This window comes from Vigna unguiculata, chromosome 6, assembly GCF_037176805.1.
Source record: "Vigna unguiculata cultivar grain cowpea cultivar isolate G323 ecotype 2 chromosome 6, ASM3717680v1, whole genome shotgun sequence".
NCBI lineage: Eukaryota > Viridiplantae > Streptophyta > Magnoliopsida > Fabales > Fabaceae > Vigna > Vigna unguiculata.
In genome coordinates, this window is record NC_140797.1 from 4,672,315 (window position 1) to 4,693,783 (window position 21,469).

General features: G+C 32.7%; 3 protein-coding genes and 2 long non-coding RNA genes across 8 annotated transcripts; 2 read left to right on the plus strand and 3 right to left on the minus strand.

Moving 5' to 3' along the window:
- Nucleotides 1-386: 386 nt before the first annotated feature.
- Nucleotides 387-1,313, minus strand: LOC146885406 (uncharacterized). Its single transcript, XR_014995948.1, has 3 exons — nucleotides 1,120-1,313; nucleotides 886-951; nucleotides 387-457 (listed from the first exon to the last, which is right to left on the minus strand). It is a non-coding gene; the product is annotated as an uncharacterized LOC146885406 (long non-coding RNA).
- Nucleotides 1,314-3,938: 2,625 nt separating this feature from the next.
- Nucleotides 3,939-4,984, minus strand: LOC146885407 (uncharacterized). The gene is made up of 5 exons (XM_085674912.1): nucleotides 4,888-4,984; nucleotides 4,495-4,605; nucleotides 4,314-4,389; nucleotides 4,105-4,232; nucleotides 3,939-4,030 (listed from the first exon to the last, which is right to left on the minus strand). Exons 1-5 carry the CDS (start codon nucleotides 4,982-4,984, stop codon nucleotides 3,939-3,941), a joined length of 504 nt encoding a protein of 167 aa, XP_085531038.1.
- Nucleotides 4,985-6,316: 1,332 nt separating this feature from the next.
- LOC146885408 (uncharacterized) lies at nucleotides 6,317-7,690 on the plus strand. The gene is made up of 3 exons (XR_014995949.1): nucleotides 6,317-6,601; nucleotides 6,745-6,808; nucleotides 7,182-7,690. It is a non-coding gene; the product is annotated as an uncharacterized LOC146885408 (long non-coding RNA).
- Nucleotides 7,691-9,422: 1,732 nt separating this feature from the next.
- LOC114188295 (protein FAR1-RELATED SEQUENCE 5-like) lies at nucleotides 9,423-10,016 on the minus strand. The gene has a single exon (XM_028076897.1). It carries the CDS (start codon nucleotides 10,014-10,016, stop codon nucleotides 9,423-9,425), a length of 594 nt encoding a protein of 197 aa, XP_027932698.1.
- A 1,697-nt stretch (nucleotides 10,017-11,713) lies between these two features.
- Nucleotides 11,714-20,545, plus strand: LOC114188215 (uncharacterized). 4 transcript variants are annotated; one of them, XM_028076779.2, is made up of 7 exons: nucleotides 11,714-11,859; nucleotides 12,104-12,172; nucleotides 12,292-12,366; nucleotides 12,456-12,601; nucleotides 12,680-16,776; nucleotides 19,825-20,021; nucleotides 20,147-20,545. In XM_028076779.2, the coding sequence occupies exons 4-7, from the start codon at nucleotides 12,523-12,525 to the stop codon at nucleotides 20,259-20,261; spliced, it is 4,488 nt and encodes a 1,495-aa protein (XP_027932580.1). In that variant the 5' UTR covers nucleotides 11,714-11,859; nucleotides 12,104-12,172; nucleotides 12,292-12,366; nucleotides 12,456-12,522; the 3' UTR covers nucleotides 20,262-20,545. The 4 variants fall into 4 exon arrangements, with proteins under 4 accessions (XP_027932580.1, XP_027932579.1, XP_027932578.1 ...); XM_028076778.2 differs by having other exon boundaries at nucleotides 12,104-12,209; nucleotides 12,456-16,776; XM_028076777.2 differs by having other exon boundaries at nucleotides 12,456-16,776.
- Nucleotides 20,546-21,469: the final 924 nt, after the last annotated feature.

Here is a 21,469-nt window from a genome sequence, read left to right on the forward strand (position 1 = left end):
GATCATATAAAAAAATTTATATTGATGGTAAATAATTATTAAACCAGTAAAACTACGAGCAATGTTCATCAAAAGACTGCACTTTATATTTTTTTTCTACTTCCTTTATAGTATAGTTTCTTAAAGGTGCTCATGGTTGATGCGAGAAAGAAGGATGCATATACACAATCATGCTAATGCAGTAACAGACATTAACCTTATTTAAGGTTTTATTACCTTCAACTCTTTCATATATTTTTCTCGTTTGGCAAATGTTACCAAGAATGCATCTTCCTTTCTTTTTGCTTTCTCAATTTGATAACAAGTAAGAGAGTGATAAAGGACAATGAAGCCGAATGAATTGATGATGAATTATTTTGAAAAAGAATAAAATGGAAAACTAGATTCTAAACCTGCTGTTTTAAAGACACTACAGAGGATTTCAAGCTCTGAAGATAATCAATCAACACTTTGGGATCTAAAAAGAAGAAAGATTAAATAATGTTCAGGTATAAATGTGCATAGAAAATAATTGTAAAAAAAAATCGTTCTTAAACAATTAATACATTAACAAACCTGAAGTGATCCCAGCAGGTAAAGAAGATAGTGCGTTAAGAATCTTCGAAGAATTAAATGCTAAAAGAGAATAGTTCATAATTTTTACATTACAAAAAAAAATCTAACTATTTCCAGGGTAAAACAAGGTAAATAGAGATAAATTGACAACAATTAGATTTTACTTGGTACTCTCGACCTACTTCTTCCCTATGTCCAATAGTGAAACACAAAAAGGACAACTTATTTGAACATGTCAAAACCTAATTGAATAATTCATTTAACTTTCCACTCAAACAAACTGAGATTAAACTAGCAGACAAAGCACACACAGGTTTGTTTTTCACTCACCTTCACAATGTCTTCAGGAACGCGGAGAACACTTCCTTAATTTGCGATGTCTTCACCGATTTGCCCCTAATGTGAAATTAAAACCAAATGAATCACTAATTTATTAGTAATAAAGAGATATATTAAAACTAAAATGAAGAAATCAGAAAGGAACTTGCGAAGAAGAAGGATTAGAATTTTCGAAATTAAAACAGATGTGTCGAAAGAAGACTTTTACGCAAAAAATAATATTACCTGAAGATGGCAATGGCGGCCAGATGATTCAACGATCGAACCTGATAGGGTTTGAAGACACAATTTTCAACTGTTTAATTTCGAGCAAACAGATTATTTGTGAATTTTTGTGAATACTTATGACACAAAAAATATTGTTGAGACAAAGTAGCAGAATAGAATCACAGTTTGAAATAAAACAGGGTATTGGAGAGTTTGTGAAATAGGAACACGCGAGAGGTTCGATTGGAAACGTTGTTAACCTAGACATATGAAAGCTATTACTTAAAATTTAATTTTAAATGAATTAAAATATTAATTTAAAACTAATTTGAAACCACGTAGAATTTAATTATCTAAAAAGGTTTGTTAACAATGTGAATAGGAATGGCAGACATTTGAAACCACGTTGGTAATTTAAATTTATTATTAAATAAATTATAATATTACTTTAAATTTACTTTTAAATAGATTAAACTATTACTTTAAAATATTAAATTTTAAATTAATATTAATTATTTCAATCAAATTAATTAATTATAAATTTATTATTATATTTTAAAATTTTACAATTAAGTTAAGAAAATGAAAATCAATTATTTATTTATAGTAACATTTATTTAAAAATGTTACAATATCATAGTAACAATATTTATAGTAACATTTTTAATTACTTATGGTAACATTTTTCTAATAGTATTACTATAGCTATCTATAAGGTAACATTTAGGATAAATGTAATAGAAAAATGTTACTAAATCTAATAAATCATGTAGTGTATGCTTTAAATAAAGTTACATTTATAATTATTAATGGATATAACATATTTTTTGTGGTGTACAAAATGTGTAATACATGTTACTACATAATAGTATGATTTCATTGTGTTTACTTAAATACATATTGAATATAAAAATATACGTCATTATTATTATTGTGTTGTTAGAAAAACAATGTGTATAACGTTTTATTTCTTTTAAAGTAAGTAATAAAAAGGTCATTTTAAAATCAGAATGAGGAATAAGTAATATCATAGTTAAGACAAGTTCAGCTTTTTGATTTAAATGGAAGCATTACAAAAAGAGTAAGTAAGTCACATATACTTAAGAAAGATTTTAAACATATGTATTAATAGTTACTTTGAATTATACATTAATATTTTAGTTGATGACACAGAGAGATATGTTTTCTAATAAACTGTCATAGCTTTAAGGTCCATATAAAATTAATAACCATATCAAATAAGGTTGAGTTACAAATGTTCTACAGTCATCAGTAGTTTGCATTTATATTCGACCATCACAACAGTCACACAAATTTTGTCTTATAACTTCAAATCAAATATACATATACCAAAAGAGATTTGTTGTGACCTCAAAAACTTGGGATAATGTAGACATAAGGTTATAATTGTTAAAATGCAAACAAGCATAATTTCTTTGATCTTAAGTCTTTTCTTTCTTAATAAATTTCTTCCTTGTCTTCGTTGTTTTGGTGGTCGACATTTGGCCTTATGGAATATTTTCAAGTCTTTCAAACTCAAGGTTAGAATCCAATGATAATAGTTTTGAAGGGGTAGGATTTTTATCAACTTTAGGATCATGGTCAGTTATGGCACTGATGGACATTTGTAAAAAATGATGAAACACAATTTAAAATTTGCTTATACACAAGTAGAAATAGAAAACTTCTATGATAAAATCTATATTATATGAACTGACCACACAACTATGAGACTCTGTTGCCATGTCAGACCTAGACATCTCATCTGCTTGTTCAATCTATAAAACCAAAGAATTTGAAGTCAATGATTTAAAATAACAATAGTAAACATAAATAAACTTAAAAATGGAACTCTTACAGGTTTTAGGTCAAGTTGACTTTTAATGCTTCGAATAATTTATGGGTCGCTTGAAACCTTGATTACATATGCAGATTTAGTTTTGGGTTGACATCTCACCCTAAAAGCAAGTGTACAATCCTAGCAAAACATCCAGATCTTTCGGGAAACATTTAAGATCATCCTCACCTTCCTAATAAATTAAATAAAAATTGTAGTTAATTTCAGTACATATGATAAGTTAGACTTGTGTAACAAAAAAAAAGACAAACACAATAGTTGTACATCTATCATTTTTTTTCTTAAATCAACAGTTGATATTCCAATAAGATCAGTGCAGTCTTGATCCCACAACATAAAATTTCTGAATCCAGATTCATCCGCTACTTGCACTTCCAACTTATATTTGCATTATACATATGTAATTTCCTTTAATTGAATAATTTCATTAATATCATAAAAGTATGCAAAAACATAAATATTATCATAATTGACATCTACTTACCTAAGTGCAGGTTTATCGTTAGTAAAGTCACAATAACTGCACTTAAAAGGTCCAATTTCATCGGTTTTCTTCCTGCAGCTATTACAAGCCAAAAAAATCCATCCATCATTTCCTAAATTGAACTTCACAATACTCACAACGGTAACACAACAGATCTCCTGATTTAAAAAAATAAATCAAAGCAATAATCTAATAACAATAAATGTACTATGAACAAAAGTCAGTATTGAGACAGTACAATACCTCTTTCAAATTTGTAATGTCTAAAAGTTTTTTGACAACAACTTTAAACAAAAAAACGATCGTTCGTACTTATTTGTGTAGAGGAACTTGTTTGAGTTAGCTCTTGACTATATTGAGAGAAATCATTCCCAAAACGACTATAATGAATATACATGATAATGTTCAATAAACAACAACATGTAAAGAAACAAATAACAATACAATATAATAAAATGAGTGATTAAGTTATATTACAAAAACGTACTCAGACCACTACTTCTTGAAATCTGCAATTTCTGGTGCATCTTGAAGAAACAACAATTTTGAGCCATTCCATGAATTAGAAATACAAACTGGCCATGGACCTATTAACAAAAAAAGTAGATAAGCTAAATATACAACATCCCAGTATGAAAATTAAAAAAAACAATGTATTAACTTGATGCAGCTTTAATCTTGCAAAGAGTCAAAATAATGACAATAACTTCAGATGGATCATTTTTCTTCCAAGTACTAAGAAATTTGTTGCAGTAAGAATCCCACAACGTACAACTAACAATTGCAGAGCTACATAGATAAAGTTGTGGTCAAAAATTGACATATTGATTAAAACAATCAAAGCACATATTTAAAAAAATAAGCAACTACCTCAGATCATGAAGATCAAACACAACATTTTTGGAATGAGGCTTTGTCCTAACATTGTCAATAACACCAATGACATCTAATTGAAAATGGAAAGTTAATTAATCACACATACCAAACAAAAAAAGGAAAGAAAATAAAAAGAAGAACAATAGTAAGTCAAAATTTAATTTTACAAACTTACCAACCAACAAATCAGTAGCGAAATTCCCATCAACAATATCTTTAATAGACTTAAACTTAAATACTTTCATTGAAATGGTAGTAAGTAATTGTTCTTTGATGGTCGTAGCTCCTATAAATAACAACTTAAATGAATGATCACATACACGATACTGTCCTTGATTAGTTAAAATTTTGAAGTTGTTTATAATATAACTTTTTCCCTCAACCAACTTTTGTTCCCACAAAGAAAAACCTTCCTTTTTAACCAAGCCCTGAATAATATCATGTTGAATACAATAATCAAATAAAGTTAGTACAAATTAAACTCAATGATATAAAATTTTTAACAATAAACGACAACAACTTACTTATTCATCCATCAATATCATCTCAATATGTGTATTAGAATCACGATTCTTTACAGACCACAAATCAGTTACCCTAATAGCAAGCTTAAGAGTTTCTCTTTGACCATCAATCCCACTAATAAAATCAAAATTTCTAGCCATCTATAAACTATTTATCAAAACAAAGCACTGATTAAATAACTTTTTAAAAACATATACGTAAAAGACATGAAAAACAAACAAATAAAATAAATAAGCCTGAACCCTAAGAATTTTATGTTCCACTAAAAATAAAAACATTTAACTTCCATAAACACCAAAACCAAAACTTGAAATACAAAAATATCCTGGAGTTAGAAATTTCAAGTTAACAAAAATAACAAAATAAAAAAATAAAATGGTGAAATCAAGGACCCATTCTCAAACATGTGAAAAGTGAAAAAGGAGAAAAAAATATGGACTTCATGTCTAATGAAGGAAATAAAAAAAAAACAAAACACCAAAAATAAGGCGGAAGAAGGGTAGATAATACTTGATGTTTACAGAGAGACGAAAATGAAAGGAGTAGAAGAAAGCGTCAGTCTGCTGTATAATACACATATGAAAGTGATAAAAAATGAAAACGAATGAAATGTAGCAGATCAAACATCAAAACAACAAATACCGCGGAAACAAAAATTTAACGAGAAAAGTAGAAAAAAAGGTTGATCATGAAACAAAGATTGAAGGAAAAAAGTTAAAAATCACCTCATGAATACTGACGATCGGAACATCAAACCCAAAACAAAAAGGAATGAAGTAGGAAAAACAAAAATTTAACGTAAAAAGTAGAAAAAGAAATGATCATGAAAAAAAAAATTGAACGAAAACAGTAGAAAAATACATGATTTCTAGAGTAGCGGAACATCAAAGCTAGAAAAAAAAATGAACGAATGAGCTGATGAAACAAAAATTTTACGAAAAAAGTAGAAAAATAGCTGATCATGAAACAAAGACTAAACAAAAAAAGTAATAAAAAACCAGATTTGTACAAAGCAGCGCATGATAAAAAAAAGGAATGAACTGATGAAACAAAAATTTAACGTCAAAAGTAGACAAATAACTAATGATGAAACAAAGATTAAACGAAAAAGGTAAACAAATACATGATTTCTTAACAGGAGCGGAACATCAAAGCCAGAGAGAAAAACGAAGGAATGAGCAGATGAAACAAATTCTAAACTTTAGAAGACTCAACACTCTTCTACCTCTACCAATTACTCAAACATCAATCAATCAGCTAATCAAATGTCAGAGATATTAAGTGGGAAATTGAATTTGACAATTAAACCCAAGAGTTCGGTTTCTCTGCTGTAAAAGCAGTGCTAAGTCTCTACTGTGCTATTTAAAACGGCGTCATTTACACTTTTTGAATTTAATAAAATATTTATTTATTTCTAATATATTATTGAAACGGTTGCATTTAGTTTTAAAATTTAATAGCTTTAGGTTATGTCTGGGAAAACTATGAAGCGAGAAAAAAAAACAATGATGGCTTTCATAACCATTAAGATGGATAGCACTGAATTTTGGGGATGGATTTAGGGCCAACAGTATTTTTTGGAACTAATTGCAGTAACAGCAGTGCGAGCGTTACATCTCGTCTCCACCACAAGGCTTCTTCGTTTTCACGGATCCAACCGTTGCATCTCGTCTCCACCATCGGCGCCTCTACAATGTAATCGGAAGCACCGTCAGATGGCTACGCCGACTTCATTGTCGTTTTTACTGTTGCTCAAGGTTTATTTTGTACCCAATTGGTTTCCCTTTTCGATGAACATCCATCACTTTATCGTACTCGCAAACAGAGGTGTTTCTAATTGGGAACACTAAATCCTTTTCCCCTTTTGTTAATTGTGTGTTGTCTTGGTTGTTTGTTGCAGGTGGTTGTTGACATTCAAATAAATTTAGATCACATTGAAATGTATGCCGATTGAACACCTAAAGGTAATGTCCTTGATATTGAATTTGCTCAAAGAATGTTATTTGAATTATGATATTTCTAATGGTACAAAAGATGCGTGGTTGGATGATGATGCCTTATTCAAATGGAAAAAGAATCCTGCAAATTAAGAGAATAAACTAAAGGAATTGCGTGTGCAAAAATTATTCCTTCAATTGACAAACATTGGTGATTCAGAAATTGAAATTTTCATTTCATTAGCTATGTCGTTACTGTTTGTTTTCAGAAATCGTTTATGTTCCATTACTTGGTTCATTATATCTTGGAAATTTTGGTGCAGTTTTGGTGCAGTGTGATTGTGTTTTGGTCTAAGTTTTTAGATAGTTTATTTTGACAACAAAACATGCTGGTCTAAAGACTATTTTCCAGATTCAAAGTCATGCTCAGAAGCTTTTTCCCAGGATTTACTACTGTATTCAAATGGAAAGGTTGGTGCAGTAAGAAGTTGATATTGTGTTGATCTGAGTGCATTTCAATCTTGATTGAAAACATTTTATTGACATTAGGATGAACACAAAACAAATATGTGGGGGCTAAAATGTCTTCCACCTTCGAAAGACCTATGCTACCTAAAATGTACTGCTTTAAAGTTATGGCTACTTGATTGGAATCTCCAGAGACAATCATGGTTTTCGTGAAGAAGCAAATACATGTCTTATGCATTTGGAATTCTTCCTCCACCCGAAGCTATACAAGAATTTCCTTGCAGCTTTAGAAGAATGACTTTTGAAACATAACTTCCTATTGTAATATGTAGTTTTTCTTTTGAAGCAAAGCTTCTTGTTGTAATATCTAGTTTATGTTTTGAAGCAAAACTTCTTGTTGTAATATGTAGTTTCTTTGTATTGTAATAATGTACAATTTAATTGGTGTAATAAAAAGTTGTTCTTGGAAATACTTCTTTTTCATTCTTGTTTATACAAAAGATGGTGCAAAGTTGATTACAAGAGCATATCAAATTCCAGAACTTAAAAAGCATTAAGAAAGTCATATTTTACAAACAACTAATCATGACAATAAAGTGACCTAACTAAATTCTAATGATTGATTTGATGCAATATTGCAGCCATCTTGGACATCCTGAAACAATAAAATAAGATGTATGTTAGTAACTTCAATAAGCATGCTAGTTATTGTTGTAAGTTATTGTTAAATTCTAAATAAATACACACACCATAAGCATGCTAGTGAAACTCATTTGAAAGGGTTAAGATAGAGAAGGTACTGAATATGACTCTAATGGAACTGAAGTTGATGACTCCAATAAATTTTGACTTGAATGAAGTTGTGAAGGATTCACTTTTCTTCTTTTTTGTTTTAATTCATCAACCCAACTCTTCAAACTTCTATACTTCTTTTGTTTTGGACCATATTTCTTCTTAAAGCCAATACCTTTGGATGTTGATGATTCAACCACATGTTGTATTGCCTCAATAGTCGTACCATGAGTACCATGTGATTGATTGTTCAATCAAATCGCAACCACTTTCTTCTCAAGTTCTAACACCCCTTCCCAAACCATAGTGCATGCTTCTGAATCATCCGATACATCATGAGCTAATCTTAAAAGTCTTGAACATAGTTGCTTATATTGTTTTGAGCTTTCCAATCTAGGATCAACATTGATTGGCTTTCCACCATGATCACTCATTGCATCACTTCGTGCATGTCTTGTTAACCTCTTCAATATATATTTTTCTGGGAGAAGCTTGATATCCTTACAAAATAGTATTCTTAATGAATGACAACACAATATTCCCCATTGTTCAAATTTTCTACAACTACAAGTAATTGCCCACTCTCCATTCTCTAAGTATGACTCATATGAAACATTTCATTCTCCTTTTTCATCCACCATTGTTATGACATAGTTGCAACATACATTGGTTTCATTCCTTTCAACTATGTTTGTTGCAGATACAAGATCCCATTCTCGTTGGAACAAGTTGAACATAGGAGGAGTGTATATCTATGAAAGTTGTCGAATTAATGGTGAACTTTGTACTATCATTCTTGGTATCTTTTGGCGCATCTCATAATCATGTCGTAACTCATTGTATCTTTTTTTTCTTGAACAATCCGTTCAAATTGCTTAAAAAATTGGTTGATATTCAAATTAGGTCTTGTGCAATTCTTTATATCTGAATTAATGCTTTCACTTAGTTGTGTGCTCCTCATGCCAAGCGTAAAAGCATTCTTCATATAACATGCTGCCCATTTCTCTTTTCTCTGATATATTGAATTCAACCATGTGTTTTCTTCAACATTGTATTTCACCAATAAATCTCTCCATAAGTTTTCAAAATCTATTTCTTCTTCATAATCATACATACACTTCTTGAAATCTTGTAAGAAATGTGATCCATCCTTCATTAAATTTCCAAGATGCTTGACTCCATTCCTCATTATATGCCATGTGCACAAACCATGCTTTGTCAACGACATAATCTCCTTTAATGCTCTTTTCATGGCTTGGTCTTGATCAGTAAAAACAGTTTGTGGATTTTTTTGATTGTGTGCTTGCAAAAATGTTTGAAATAACCATTTGAAGGACTCAATGGTCTCATCATACAATAAGGCTGCCCCAAATATCAGCCCTCATCTATAATGATTAAATCCCGAGAAAATTGCAAGAGGCCTATGATCTCCATTTGTACAATATGTTGTATCCAACGAAATGACATCTCCAAAACAATGATAATCAAATAACATTCTTGCATCAGCCCAAAATATGTTTGTTATTTGTTCTTCCAAATCCATTTGGTAGGCATGGAAAAATGAAGGATTATCTATTAATTGTTGTTGGAAATATTGTAACAAAATTCCAGCTTCACCATATGCCATATCTCTTCGCCTCTTTGAGTTCAGATAGTTCTTTGCATCTTCTCTTGTATAGCCCAAATTCTCTCTACCTCCTACATATTTACTCATCAAATCAAATGATGCCTTTTGTTGAATCCCTGCCTGTTCTGCCATTTCAAGATCATATGCTTGAAAATCTGTTATTTTTTGTTTACAAGGTAATAGATGAACTGTTTCTGGTGGATGAAGTGGGTGGTTATGATCATCAATAAAATCAACTACTCTATATCTTTCACCAACTCTTTTAACTTTCACTCTTGCAGCACATCCTGTTCTTGTCTCAGGTCGAGGATTATTGGTCTTAAAGTCTCTTTTATCTAGTTTTCGCATACCTTCCTTACAACAAACATAGATGTAAGAAGTAATACACCCATCTTTTTTATTCTTGCTAGGGTAGTGTTTTCTAACTCAAAACCTTTACTACCACCATAATTAACCCAAAACTTCCATGCATCTTCTAAGTTATCAAATTCAAGACCAAGTTTAAGACTCAAACCTGTATCCATCAATTACTCCTATAAAAAACAAATATATATAAAAATATTTATTAAATTGGTCATAAAAAAACATGAATGTTTTTAAGGAGAATCATGACAGAAACACAATAATATATGCTTACACATTTAAATGTTGTGAAGAAAAACAAAACTGAAAAGAACTATGCTGAATAACAAAAAAAATAATAATGACCTGATAAACTTCTGAGGTGCTGGTCCTGAGCAGCTGCACTGTTTCATTCAGATGAGGGTTTTTTTACAACAGTGAAAGAGGAACTGTTAAAACGTTACGCTTCATTCTTCTACTAAAAGTTAATATATTTTATAAAATTGGAAAAGTGCAAACGGTGCGGTTTTAACTAGGCCAGCAGGGATTAAATTGAAAAAATGCAAACGATGTTGTTTTAATTGGGCCACCAGAGACTCAGTATCTTCCTGTACAATAGAGAAACGAAACTCTTAAACCCACTGAAGAGAAGAGAATAGCACAGATGACGATGAGAGAAGTAGAAGTTTGTGTGATAAAAAGCGGAAAGACAATAAAACCAAAAAATTTACACGTATCAACTAGGGATGTCAACGGGACGGGTAGGGTACGGGTAGTAGCTCCCCCGTACCCTACCCGCTGGATAAATATTCGCCCCGTACCCATATCCGTCGGGTATCCGTTATGCGGGTACCCGTCTATTTTTTTCATATCCGCGGGTATTCACGGGTACCCGCGGGTATTTACGAAAAAAATTTAAAAAATAAATATTTAACCATAATTAGTGCTTGGATCAACAAGTCCCCTTTCTCCGATTGATTCTTGAAAAACAAACAAATAAAAAATCACTACCAATTTATATAGTATTTTATTTTTGAATAAAATATTAAAGAAATTACTAACTTCATCATGTCCACCTCTTGCAACATTGTATAAAGTTTCATGTTGTCCATAACTAGTCTTAGAGACACATCAATGTCTCCACAGTATATGGAAGTAATTTACTCATGTGTGGGGTAAGAATCTGACCACCATTATTGAATGAAGACTCATAATGTTTTTTACTAATATAAATATATATATATATATATATATATATATATATAAATATAAATATATATATATAAAGGTATTTTTCTGAATTAAAGTTTAACGGGTACGGGTATCCACGGGTACGGATACTATGATACCCGTACCCGCCCCGTTAACATGCGGGTATCAAAAATACCCATACCCACGGGTAGCGGGTATCCATTTTTAGTATTCATTTCCTACACGTTGCGGGTTTTATCCGCAGATACCCGCAGGTACGAATTTTTTTTTTACATTCCTAATATCAACTAGACAATAATAGGTATTTTCGTATTTTTTAGTGGTAGTTTTTTTTTTTTTTTTATATTGTTATAGATATTAAATAGATGTTATGGTTAAAATTTACTTGACCGCTTCTATATTATTGTTACAATATAATCATATTATATTTTAATTAATAATAATATTCGAGAAGCTACTAAAAAGGAATTACGAGTGTGATTCCCAGAAAATACAATAAAATATTTCTTATGAGTAGATGGAGGGAAAATATGCCGCTTGGTTGCTTTATAGAATATGAGTAGTTGCTGAATGGGGAAATACACAACCTTGAAGAGATTCTTTTTACTCCGACCACGCCAAAAACCCTTTCCCACGGGTTACTTCCTTTTTCCTTTTTCGCAAACTAAATTTTTGGGTCTGGGTATATAAAATTACATGATTTCTATCTGATATATTGATTGAATGCGTGGTTTTGGGTTCTGGGTATTAACTGTTACATGATTTTACCTTATTGTAATCCCTTATCCGTTAGCTCTGCACCATGTTTGGTTTTGTTTGGAGAATGCCAACTGAGATATATACTTTTAAATAACAACTACTCTGTCGTGCCTGACTTGCAGAAACCTCCCATTTTGGGCTTTCTCTCCAATCCTACCTCACAGTCTGAAGAGGCTTAACACTGGAGTGAGGTAAAGAAACTTATGATCACATCTTTCCCTGGACCTAGTTAAGCATTCTTTGATGTATATTGCGCTTACACTTACATTTTTGGAATAATATTAATTTGTTTGCTTGTTTCCCATAAAAGGGTCGTGCAACTTTTTTTAGCGGGAGTCCATTTGATCATTTTGAATAGAACGGCAAAGCTTATGCTTCTTACCAGGTTTTAAAATCTTCTTCAGATTCATTATTTCTCTCTTTTCATTTGTTAACAGTGTAACATCATATCAGATTCTTTTCTTGTTAACACAGGCCAGCAATGCTTGCATTTTCCCAGACTTTGTTTTGACTTTAGTAATCTCAGGAGAATTTTAGGACAATGGACTGCGTTTTAGCGCTGCCTGCCCAGAAAGAACGAAATGTGATCGAATCGGAAAGGAAGAGAGGGTCCAAGAAACGTAAGCCTCATCAAGGTGACATCGAGGAGAAGGTTGATTCTGATTTGTATTCTTATGGATGTGACATTGGATTTGTAGGAGATAAGTTGCTGTCAGATGGAAAGATTCAATCCAAGCAAAAGATGAAGAAAACAGTTGAGGATGAGCAGCAGGAAAATGCAAATGACACTGAAGCCAGTAAATTCATACTCAAGAGGAGTGAGCCTCACATTTACAGCAGGGAGAAGATTGATCAAGAATTGTGCAGTTATGGCTGTGGTATTGGATTTGTTGAAGATAAGCTGCTAGAAGAGGGAAACATTAAATCCAAGGACAAGAAGAAGAAGAAAGTTGTTGACCATAGGCTGCAGGAGGATGACTTTGCCCTTGGTTTTGTTGAAGATAAGCTCTTGGTGGATGGAATTATTAAATCCAAGGACAAGAGGAAGAAGAAATTTGCTGATAATAAGTTGCTGAAGAATGGTGATGATATTGAAACCAACAACTTCATACTAAAGAAGCATGATCTTCAAGGTGACAGCAGGGAGACAATTCATCCTGATTCGTGTTTTCATGGCTCTGACATTGGATTTGTTGAAGATAATTTGCTGGTAGATGGAAAGTTTAAATCCAGGAAAAAGAATAAAACAAAAAAAGCTGTCAAGGATAAGCTGAGTGAGAATGGGGATGATGCTGAAACCGGTAAATTCTTACTCAAGATGCGTGATTCTCAGAGTGACTACATGGACACTGTTGATTCAGGGTTTTGCTGTTATGCCAAATCATTGGATAAGGAAAGCAAGTCTTATCCGATTGCTTTACCTGCCTTTGGACGGTTATTAGGGGATAAACTGGAGGAAGATGGTTGTGCGGTACAGAAGAATCAGCTGGGACGTGAAGGTTATGTTGATTCTGTTTATTTGTCTGCTGTTTCTAGAGATATCTTTGAGGATAAGCTGAATGAAAATGGAAATGAATTCAAATCCATTGGTATTAAATCCGAGAAGAAAAAGTCTAACAGCCAGAAAACTGTTTCTGAGAGTACCAAAGCTAGAAAGGTTTCTCCTTACTTTCAGATTGAAAATGTGAAGAAGACTGTTGAATTAGACGCACCTGATAATGGTGAAAATGACTTTGACATTGTTGCTTCAGTGGGTACTTGTAGATATATGGTCCAAGACAGGGAGGAGGGGAACAAAGATAAAATTGCCATTGCGAAGAATAAATCCAAATGCAAGTGTAGATACAAGAAGCTTTTATCTGTTGAGCATGATCCAATTCAAAAAAATTCACCTTCCATTCAAAGTGACAATGAAAAGAAGGTTAATGCATATTCACGTTGTTGTGAGACTGAATCCATTGCTTCACCAAGTATTGGTAGTAGTTTCCTTGGAGATAAGACGCTGGCGGATGGAAATGAAATGGAAAATGGAACAACTAAATTAAAGAAGGTCAAAGCTTTCCGAAATAAGTTGCGAGAGAATGGAAATGACGCTCAAACTAGAAATGTTAATTCCATGAAAACAGACTCTGTGATACAGAATAATACAACCCTTCGTGTTGAATATGATTCCCATTTTTTTCATAATGACATTGCGGAGATGATTACAGGCAATTCATTGAATATGAAAAGCAGATCTGAGTCCATTGCTTTACCTGTCTGTGGACATTCCATTGAGAATAACCTGGAGGGAGAACTTGGTGGGGAGAAGATCAAACAACATGGACTTGATAGTTGTATTGATCCTCTATTGTTTACAGTTGCTTCTGGAGACTTTGAGGAATGGCGTGAAAATGGAAATGGAATTGGGACTCTTAAAGTTGAATCCCAGAAAAAAAGAAAATTCAGTGGTCAAAAAACTGCTGCAAAGCATGGCAAGGTTCCGAAGGTTTCTCCTTATTTTCAGAATGACAAGAAAACAGTGAATGTTGAAGCGCTTGAACATGAAAATGATTTTTATTCTATTGCCAACTCTGGTGATAACATCGCAATTGAAAATTTTAAATTCCAAGGTAAGAGAACATCCGCAACGAACAAGACAGTGGAGCATGTGCAAGTTCAAAAGGTTTCTCCTTTTTCTCAAAGTAACAATGGGAAGAAGGTTGATCATTCTGGAGACTTTGAGGAATGGTGTGAAAATGGAAATGGAATTGAGACTCTTAAAGTTGAATCCAAGAAGAAAAGAAAATCCAGTTGTCAAAAAACTGCTGAGAAGCATGGCAAGGTTCCGAAGGTTTCTCCTTATTTTCAGAATGACAAGAAAACAATGAGTGTTGAAGCGCTTGAACATGAAAATGATTTTGATTCTATTGCCAACTCTGGTGATAACATCACAATTGAAAATTTTAAATTCCAAGGTAAGAGAACATCTGCAAAGAACAAGACAGTGCAGCATGTTCAAGTTCAAAAGGTTTCTCCTTTTTCTCAAAGTAACAATGGGAAGAAGGTTGATCATTCTGGAGACTTTGAGGAATGGTGTGAAAATGGAAATGGAATGGAGACTCCTAAAGTTGAATCCAAGAAGAAAAGAAAATCCAGTTTTCAAAAAACTGCTGAGAAGCATGGCAAGGTTCCGAAGGTTTCTCCTTATTTTCAGAATGACGAGAAAACAGTGAATGTTGAAGCGCTTGAACATGAAAATGATTTTGATTCTATTGCCAACTCTGGTGATAAAATTGCAATTGAAAATTTTAAATTCCAAGGTAAGAGAACATCTGCAAAGAACAAGATAGTGGAGCATGCTGAAGTTCAAAAGGTTTCTCCTTTTTCTCAAAGTAACAATGGGAAGAAGGTTGATTTTGGATCATGTTGTTATGACAGGGAGATTGGATTCAGTGCCTTATCTAGTACTGGTGTTGATTTCCTTGAAGATAAGCTGCCAGAGGATAGAGATGTAAGTGAAAGTCTGGAAGTGAATGGAAATGACACTAATGCTTATGTTAATACCAAGAACATGAAATTTGTGGCTCCGAAAACTGTAGTCCAGGTTGGTGTTAGATATGTTTCCCCTTATTTTCAGAATGACAATGGGAAGAAGTTTAATGTTCAGCCACTGAAAAAGGAAATCAAGTCTGAATCCATGGTTATACCTACCTTTGGAAATTTAATGGAGGATAAACTGATGGAAAATAATGCAGGGAAGAATGTTATACAACAGGTACTTGAAACTCATGCTGATTCTGTTGCATTAATAGCTAGTTCTGAAAATTTATCTGAGGATGAACCTCAAAACATTGGAAATGAAATTCAAACCTACAAAATTGAATCAATGAAGGGAAAATCGAACAGCACAAAAACAGCCCAGGATCATGCCAAAGCACGGAAGGTTTCTCCTTATTTTCAGAATGACAGTGAAAAGACAGTTAATGAAAAATTCCATGGGCTTGAAAGTGACATTGATTCTGTAGCTTTAATGGGTACTTGTACTTTTGGAGATAAAATTCCAATTGAAATGTTTAAATATGAAGGAAATAGGACATCTGAAAGGGAAGTGTCAACTGAGCATGCTCAGATTCAAAAGGTTTCTCCTTTCTTTCAAAGCAACAATGTGAAGAAGGTTCGTGCTGAATCATGTTGTGCTGGTGGTATGCTCCTTGAACATAAGCTGCTGAGGGATGGAAATGTAATTGAAAATGGATTGACTAATATCAAGAAGAAAACCATTTCCAATAAACGGCAGGGGAATGAAAATGATACCAATAGTAAAGTTAAACCCAAGAAGACAAAACCTCTAGTTCAGAAGAATGTTGCCAATGATATTAGATATGTTTCCCCTTATTTTCATAATGATAGTGGGAAGAAGATTAATGTGAAGACAAAACCTCTAGTTCAGAAAAATGTTGCCCATGCCATTAGATATGTTTCCCCTTATTTTCATAATGATAGTGGGAAGAGCATTATCGTGAAACCTTTGCATGAGGAAGGCAAGTTGGAATCTATTGCTTTACATGCTGCTGAAAATTTTGTGGAGGATAAATGGGAGGAAAATAAATCCAGTTGCAGTGAAAAATCTATTGAAATTAAAAAAAATCTTTCTGCCTCTGAGAAGTGGGACGAGGCTTACAAAAGAAAAACTCCTGATAATGCATGGAAGCCTCCACGGTCTGCAACTGTTCTCATTCAAGAGGATCATGCTCATGACCCTTGGAGGGTGTTGGTCATTTGTATGCTTCTCAACCGGACTTCTGGTAGACAGGTATCAATTATTTGCATAATAATTATTTGTATGCATAACCTTAGATGTTTAGCATAGTTTATTTTTCATTTCAGCCCTTTGTTTTACTCTTGGCCTGAGGTAGGCACCATATACCGGGCTTTTATATCTGTTTATTTGAAGGCACAAAATTGTCTCTGTCTCTTATATTTGTAGCTGTTATATGGTATCAGTGTCATTCATCTGTGTTTATCTGCAATTGAAGACACGGTAAAATAGGGGCTATAGTTGTTGTTATGCCTTTCTAAAATGTTTTATGTGGGGTTACTATTGCCATCTTCGAAATGAAATCTCAGACGTTAATGTTTATCCTCTTTGGTACTCAGGGAATTATGTTTCATTCTCTCTTGCTCTATGAAAATTAGGGTTTATCTTGCAGTGAGTGGTAGAATTGTTGCTTCTAATAAGAGCCGGATGACTAATTTTATAGTGATAGTCATGTTAGTCCAAAGTTCTCAGGAGTGATAATCTCATTGAAATTAATATTTAGTTCTCCCGTCTTATCAGCGAATTGCCAGATTTGCAGCAATTTTTATGGCTTATATATACCTATCACGTGAAAGGAATATTTAAAACCTATGTATGCACGATATAGTATGTAGTTTTGTTGCATTATTTTTCCTCTTTGATTTTTTTTGTTGAACTCGGTTAACATTCCATATTTATAATATGGTTTTGAGAGTTTAAAAGGTTGTGGTCAGTTAATGTTGAATTTTCTGCAACATGTACTCTTTTCTGGGGACTCCAGTCAATCTGGTAAATCTCCTTGTAATCTCGCCTAATAAAATCTCAACAACCTGCTGCAATTTTATGCTTGGCAAGTAGCATATCATGACTTTCCCCAAGTAATTCTTTGGGCCTTTGTACAGAGCCTCTTAATGCAGATACGTGGTTCTTGTTATTGCAATACGTAGATCATAATTCTTAGCTGAATAATATTGTGATCGTAGTTTTGGAGAGTCAGCCATTATTTTCTATCTTAGTATTAGTAGTATCTTTGTATATAAGTGTAATGTAACAACAATTAAGCCTAATATTAATATATTTCTTGAAAGAGGAGTGCTAGCAACTCTAACACTCGTAATACACCCGACAGTTTGTTAAAATTTATTGGAAACTACAAAGTTAGGAAATATTCATAAAATAAGCAGTAAGACCATATTTGTAATTGCAATAAATTTTAGCTAATAGTAGAAATTGTGTTCAGAAGAGTGTGTTGCTACCATTTCTCCTTTTATAAGTTGACAAGGATTAATTTTATAAGTGAAAAAATGATGCTGGGTTGTTAATTAGTTCTTCATTCTTCCTTATAGAATGGCTAACCATGGCTTATATTCTATGCACCATTTCTTATGAATGATGACATGTTGGCTTGATAAATAGGTGATCATTTAACAAATGAATGAAATCAGAATTCAGGTGTCAAGTTCATGACGTGTTTCAGAAGAGAAAAAAATTAGTTTATGGATTTGTGTATAGAGTATTGAGGAATATAGATGCCATCCTTTTCATATCTTGAGGGCCTTTTGCTTGATTGCTGTTAACGAAGAATTTTCAAACTTACTGGGGTGACATTTAAAACCCTACAAGTTGTTTTACCTCACATTTTTACTATGTCCACCTTTAATTATTTGCTTTCCATTCTATCCATGTTTATTCTTCAAATTGGGTTTCATTTCAATTGTAGGGTAACCAGTGAATTAAAGTCTTGTGTGTTTTAGTATAGTTATCTCAACTAAACTACGAAATTTAGACCATGGTTTCTATGGCAAATTTGAAGTATTACAAAAGGCATATGGTCTCGCATTGCTTACATCACACACTCTCAAAGAGTTTATATACCAAGGCACTCCTTACACTTCCAAAGTGGGTAGCAAAGAGGTGGGCCTCGTGCATATCATTTGGGCTTTCTATGCACGGTTCAATTCAAATTCTGCGAATTCCACCCCCACTCCGCCTGTGCAATAAGGAGGTCTAGGTTCTTTTTACCAGTTTGTTTTTTCCTTTTGCCTTTGGTTAATATAAACCCTAAAGCCTTATCTGGATTTCCTTATATTTTGGCCTTGTGAATATTGGACCCTTGGTCTTCCCTCTTCATCCCTTTATTCCGTACCCTGATCGCGTCATGTGCCTCCACTTTCTCTACCTTTCCTTTCGTAACCTACGCAATCATTGGTGCTTGTGACTATGTAGATCAAGTCTTCACTCCCAATAAAAGGTGTCTCTTATCTTGGGTTCTTTGCTTTTACAAGCTTGCTTGCTAGTTTTGTGCTCCTTGTACCTCTCGTGAAGTTCTAATTGTAGTCTGGAGGGTATGTGCGACACATAACGGATAAGTCCTTAAGATTAGTGTTCATCTACGTCTCAGGAAACTTAAGGGTAGTGCTCATCCATGTCTCAGGAAACGATTTGGCTCATGTTCTCAGTCAGCCTTTACTACAGTTTCTTCTGCCATTGTTTTCTTGGAAATATTTGTTTCAATTTCTTACCTACTCTAATCTTCAAAGTTTCCTCCTTGCCAAAATCATTTGAAGTCCAAAGCTCCTTCTAGTATTTTGTTTGGACGTCTATACATAACAGGATTGTCATATATAACTTTCTCCAAATTTTAGGTATGTTTCTTCCGGTGAATAATTCAAGAGTGTTGGTATCATGTATTCTTCCGAGTCTTGCTTTCACATTGGTTGTTGAAATTGGATATTGAGTCCATCAATTTAGTGCGTGTTTGGCTTGACTTTTGAAGCCTTAGATCCACGTCAGTTAGGTAGGAGCACTGTTTGAGAATGTGTTAAATTTAGGAATCATAAAGCCTAGTCAATCCGTCTTAAAGAAATCATTTCATAGTTGTCATTCAACCCTGAAAATTATGTCAATAGAACTAGTAGTTATTGGCAGAGTTGAACTTCTGCTTTTCCTGAAAACAACCTCATGCATTTGTGGTTTCCTTTCAATTAAGAAGGACCATTAGATGTAGTGTAAATCTTGAAATTATATCTACATGTACTGATGGATTATTTTTGCAAAATGCAGACAAAAAAAATTGTGTCAGACTTCTTCAAGTTATGTCCGGATGCAAAAACTTGCATAGAAGTTGCAAGAGAGGAAATAGAAGAGACAATAAAGACTCTAGGTTTTCAACACAAAAGAGCAAAAATGTTACAACGTCTCTCTGAGGAATACTTGGACGAAAGCTGGACTCACGTAACTCAATTGCATGGGGTTGGGAAGTAAGTCATTTTTGTGTGCACTCTTTTGGTCATTATTTATATGCAGTAATTACATATTACCTTGATTGTGTGTGTGTTTTTGATTGCTTCTGTTGTTGATGATACTGTGGTTCTTTCTTAATCAGGTATGCAGCAGATGCATATGCTATATTTGTTAATGGGAAGTGGGATAGAGTGACACCTACAGATCACATGTTGAACTATTATTGGGAATTCCTCCGTAGAATCTATCAAGCATGAATTGGAATGAAATTTCTAATTTTGCTATTTTTTCTGTCTTTTCTTTTCGTATCAGTTAGAAGAGGGTTTTCCCTCTCTTTATGGAACCACAAGTCTAAGTTTCCAAATTGTAATGTTTTGAGGAACAATGTGCTAAGCATGACCTACAACATTTTGCATAGGGCTTTTTATTTTACAGATAACTATTTATGCCCATCACTATAGCTAAATTGTTGAAATTCAGTTTCTTTTTGGATCATGTATGTTATTTTTCATTTTAAAATGTACAAAATTATGTTTCTTAATCGTACTATTCATATATATATATATATATATATATATATATATATATATATATATATATATATATATATATATATGTATGTATATTCCTTTATTTGATGACTACACAGATATCTCAAACTTTCTACCCTCATTCTCAGTCCACCATATTTTTTTATAACTTATTAATTGTCAAATCTTGTCAATTTTTAAATTGCTGGTAATTTTTTTATCCAAAAGTTCATGTTTTATATATTTTGACATCTTAGTTTAATAATTTAAAATACATGTATCATTTATTATCACATGAAAAATATTATTAAAAGAATAAAAAAAAACAGAAAATCAGTAGAGGATCCAAACATCTCAAAAATATAAGACAAAGAAGATAAGATCTCTTATACATAGGAAGTTTGCCTCTATTATGAAAGAAACCCAAACTAATTAGGAGACAAAATAGAAGACTTAGAAGATTCTATCTTACTTTTTCAATTTTATTTACTCTTCTATCCTAATTTTATTATTTGAATATCTGCGGTACTTGATCATTCTATTATATAATAATAATCTTTCTAAAGTTTACGCTAATTAAAGGTGACATGAAATGTCATGTCACAGGAAGAGATGAATTCTAAACTGTGAAGAGTTACAACTTTGAGTCCTCTAACCAATTTAACATTGTTGGTAATTTTTTGTATCTTAATAACCTACATTAAATACCAATTTTTGTTTGAGATAACGCTTTTAGGAACTATATAGATTGAGTCAAACATTTTCAACGATATGAAAGGATACGTAATCTAACTAGTTTTTCTACCCATGCAATGCACGGGGTTTTTGTAGATGTAATTTTTTTGGTAATGACAATGAACAATAAGTGCTATCCAATAATCTATATAATGAAAATATGATGTCTTTAAAAATTTATCAAGTGTAAGATACATAAA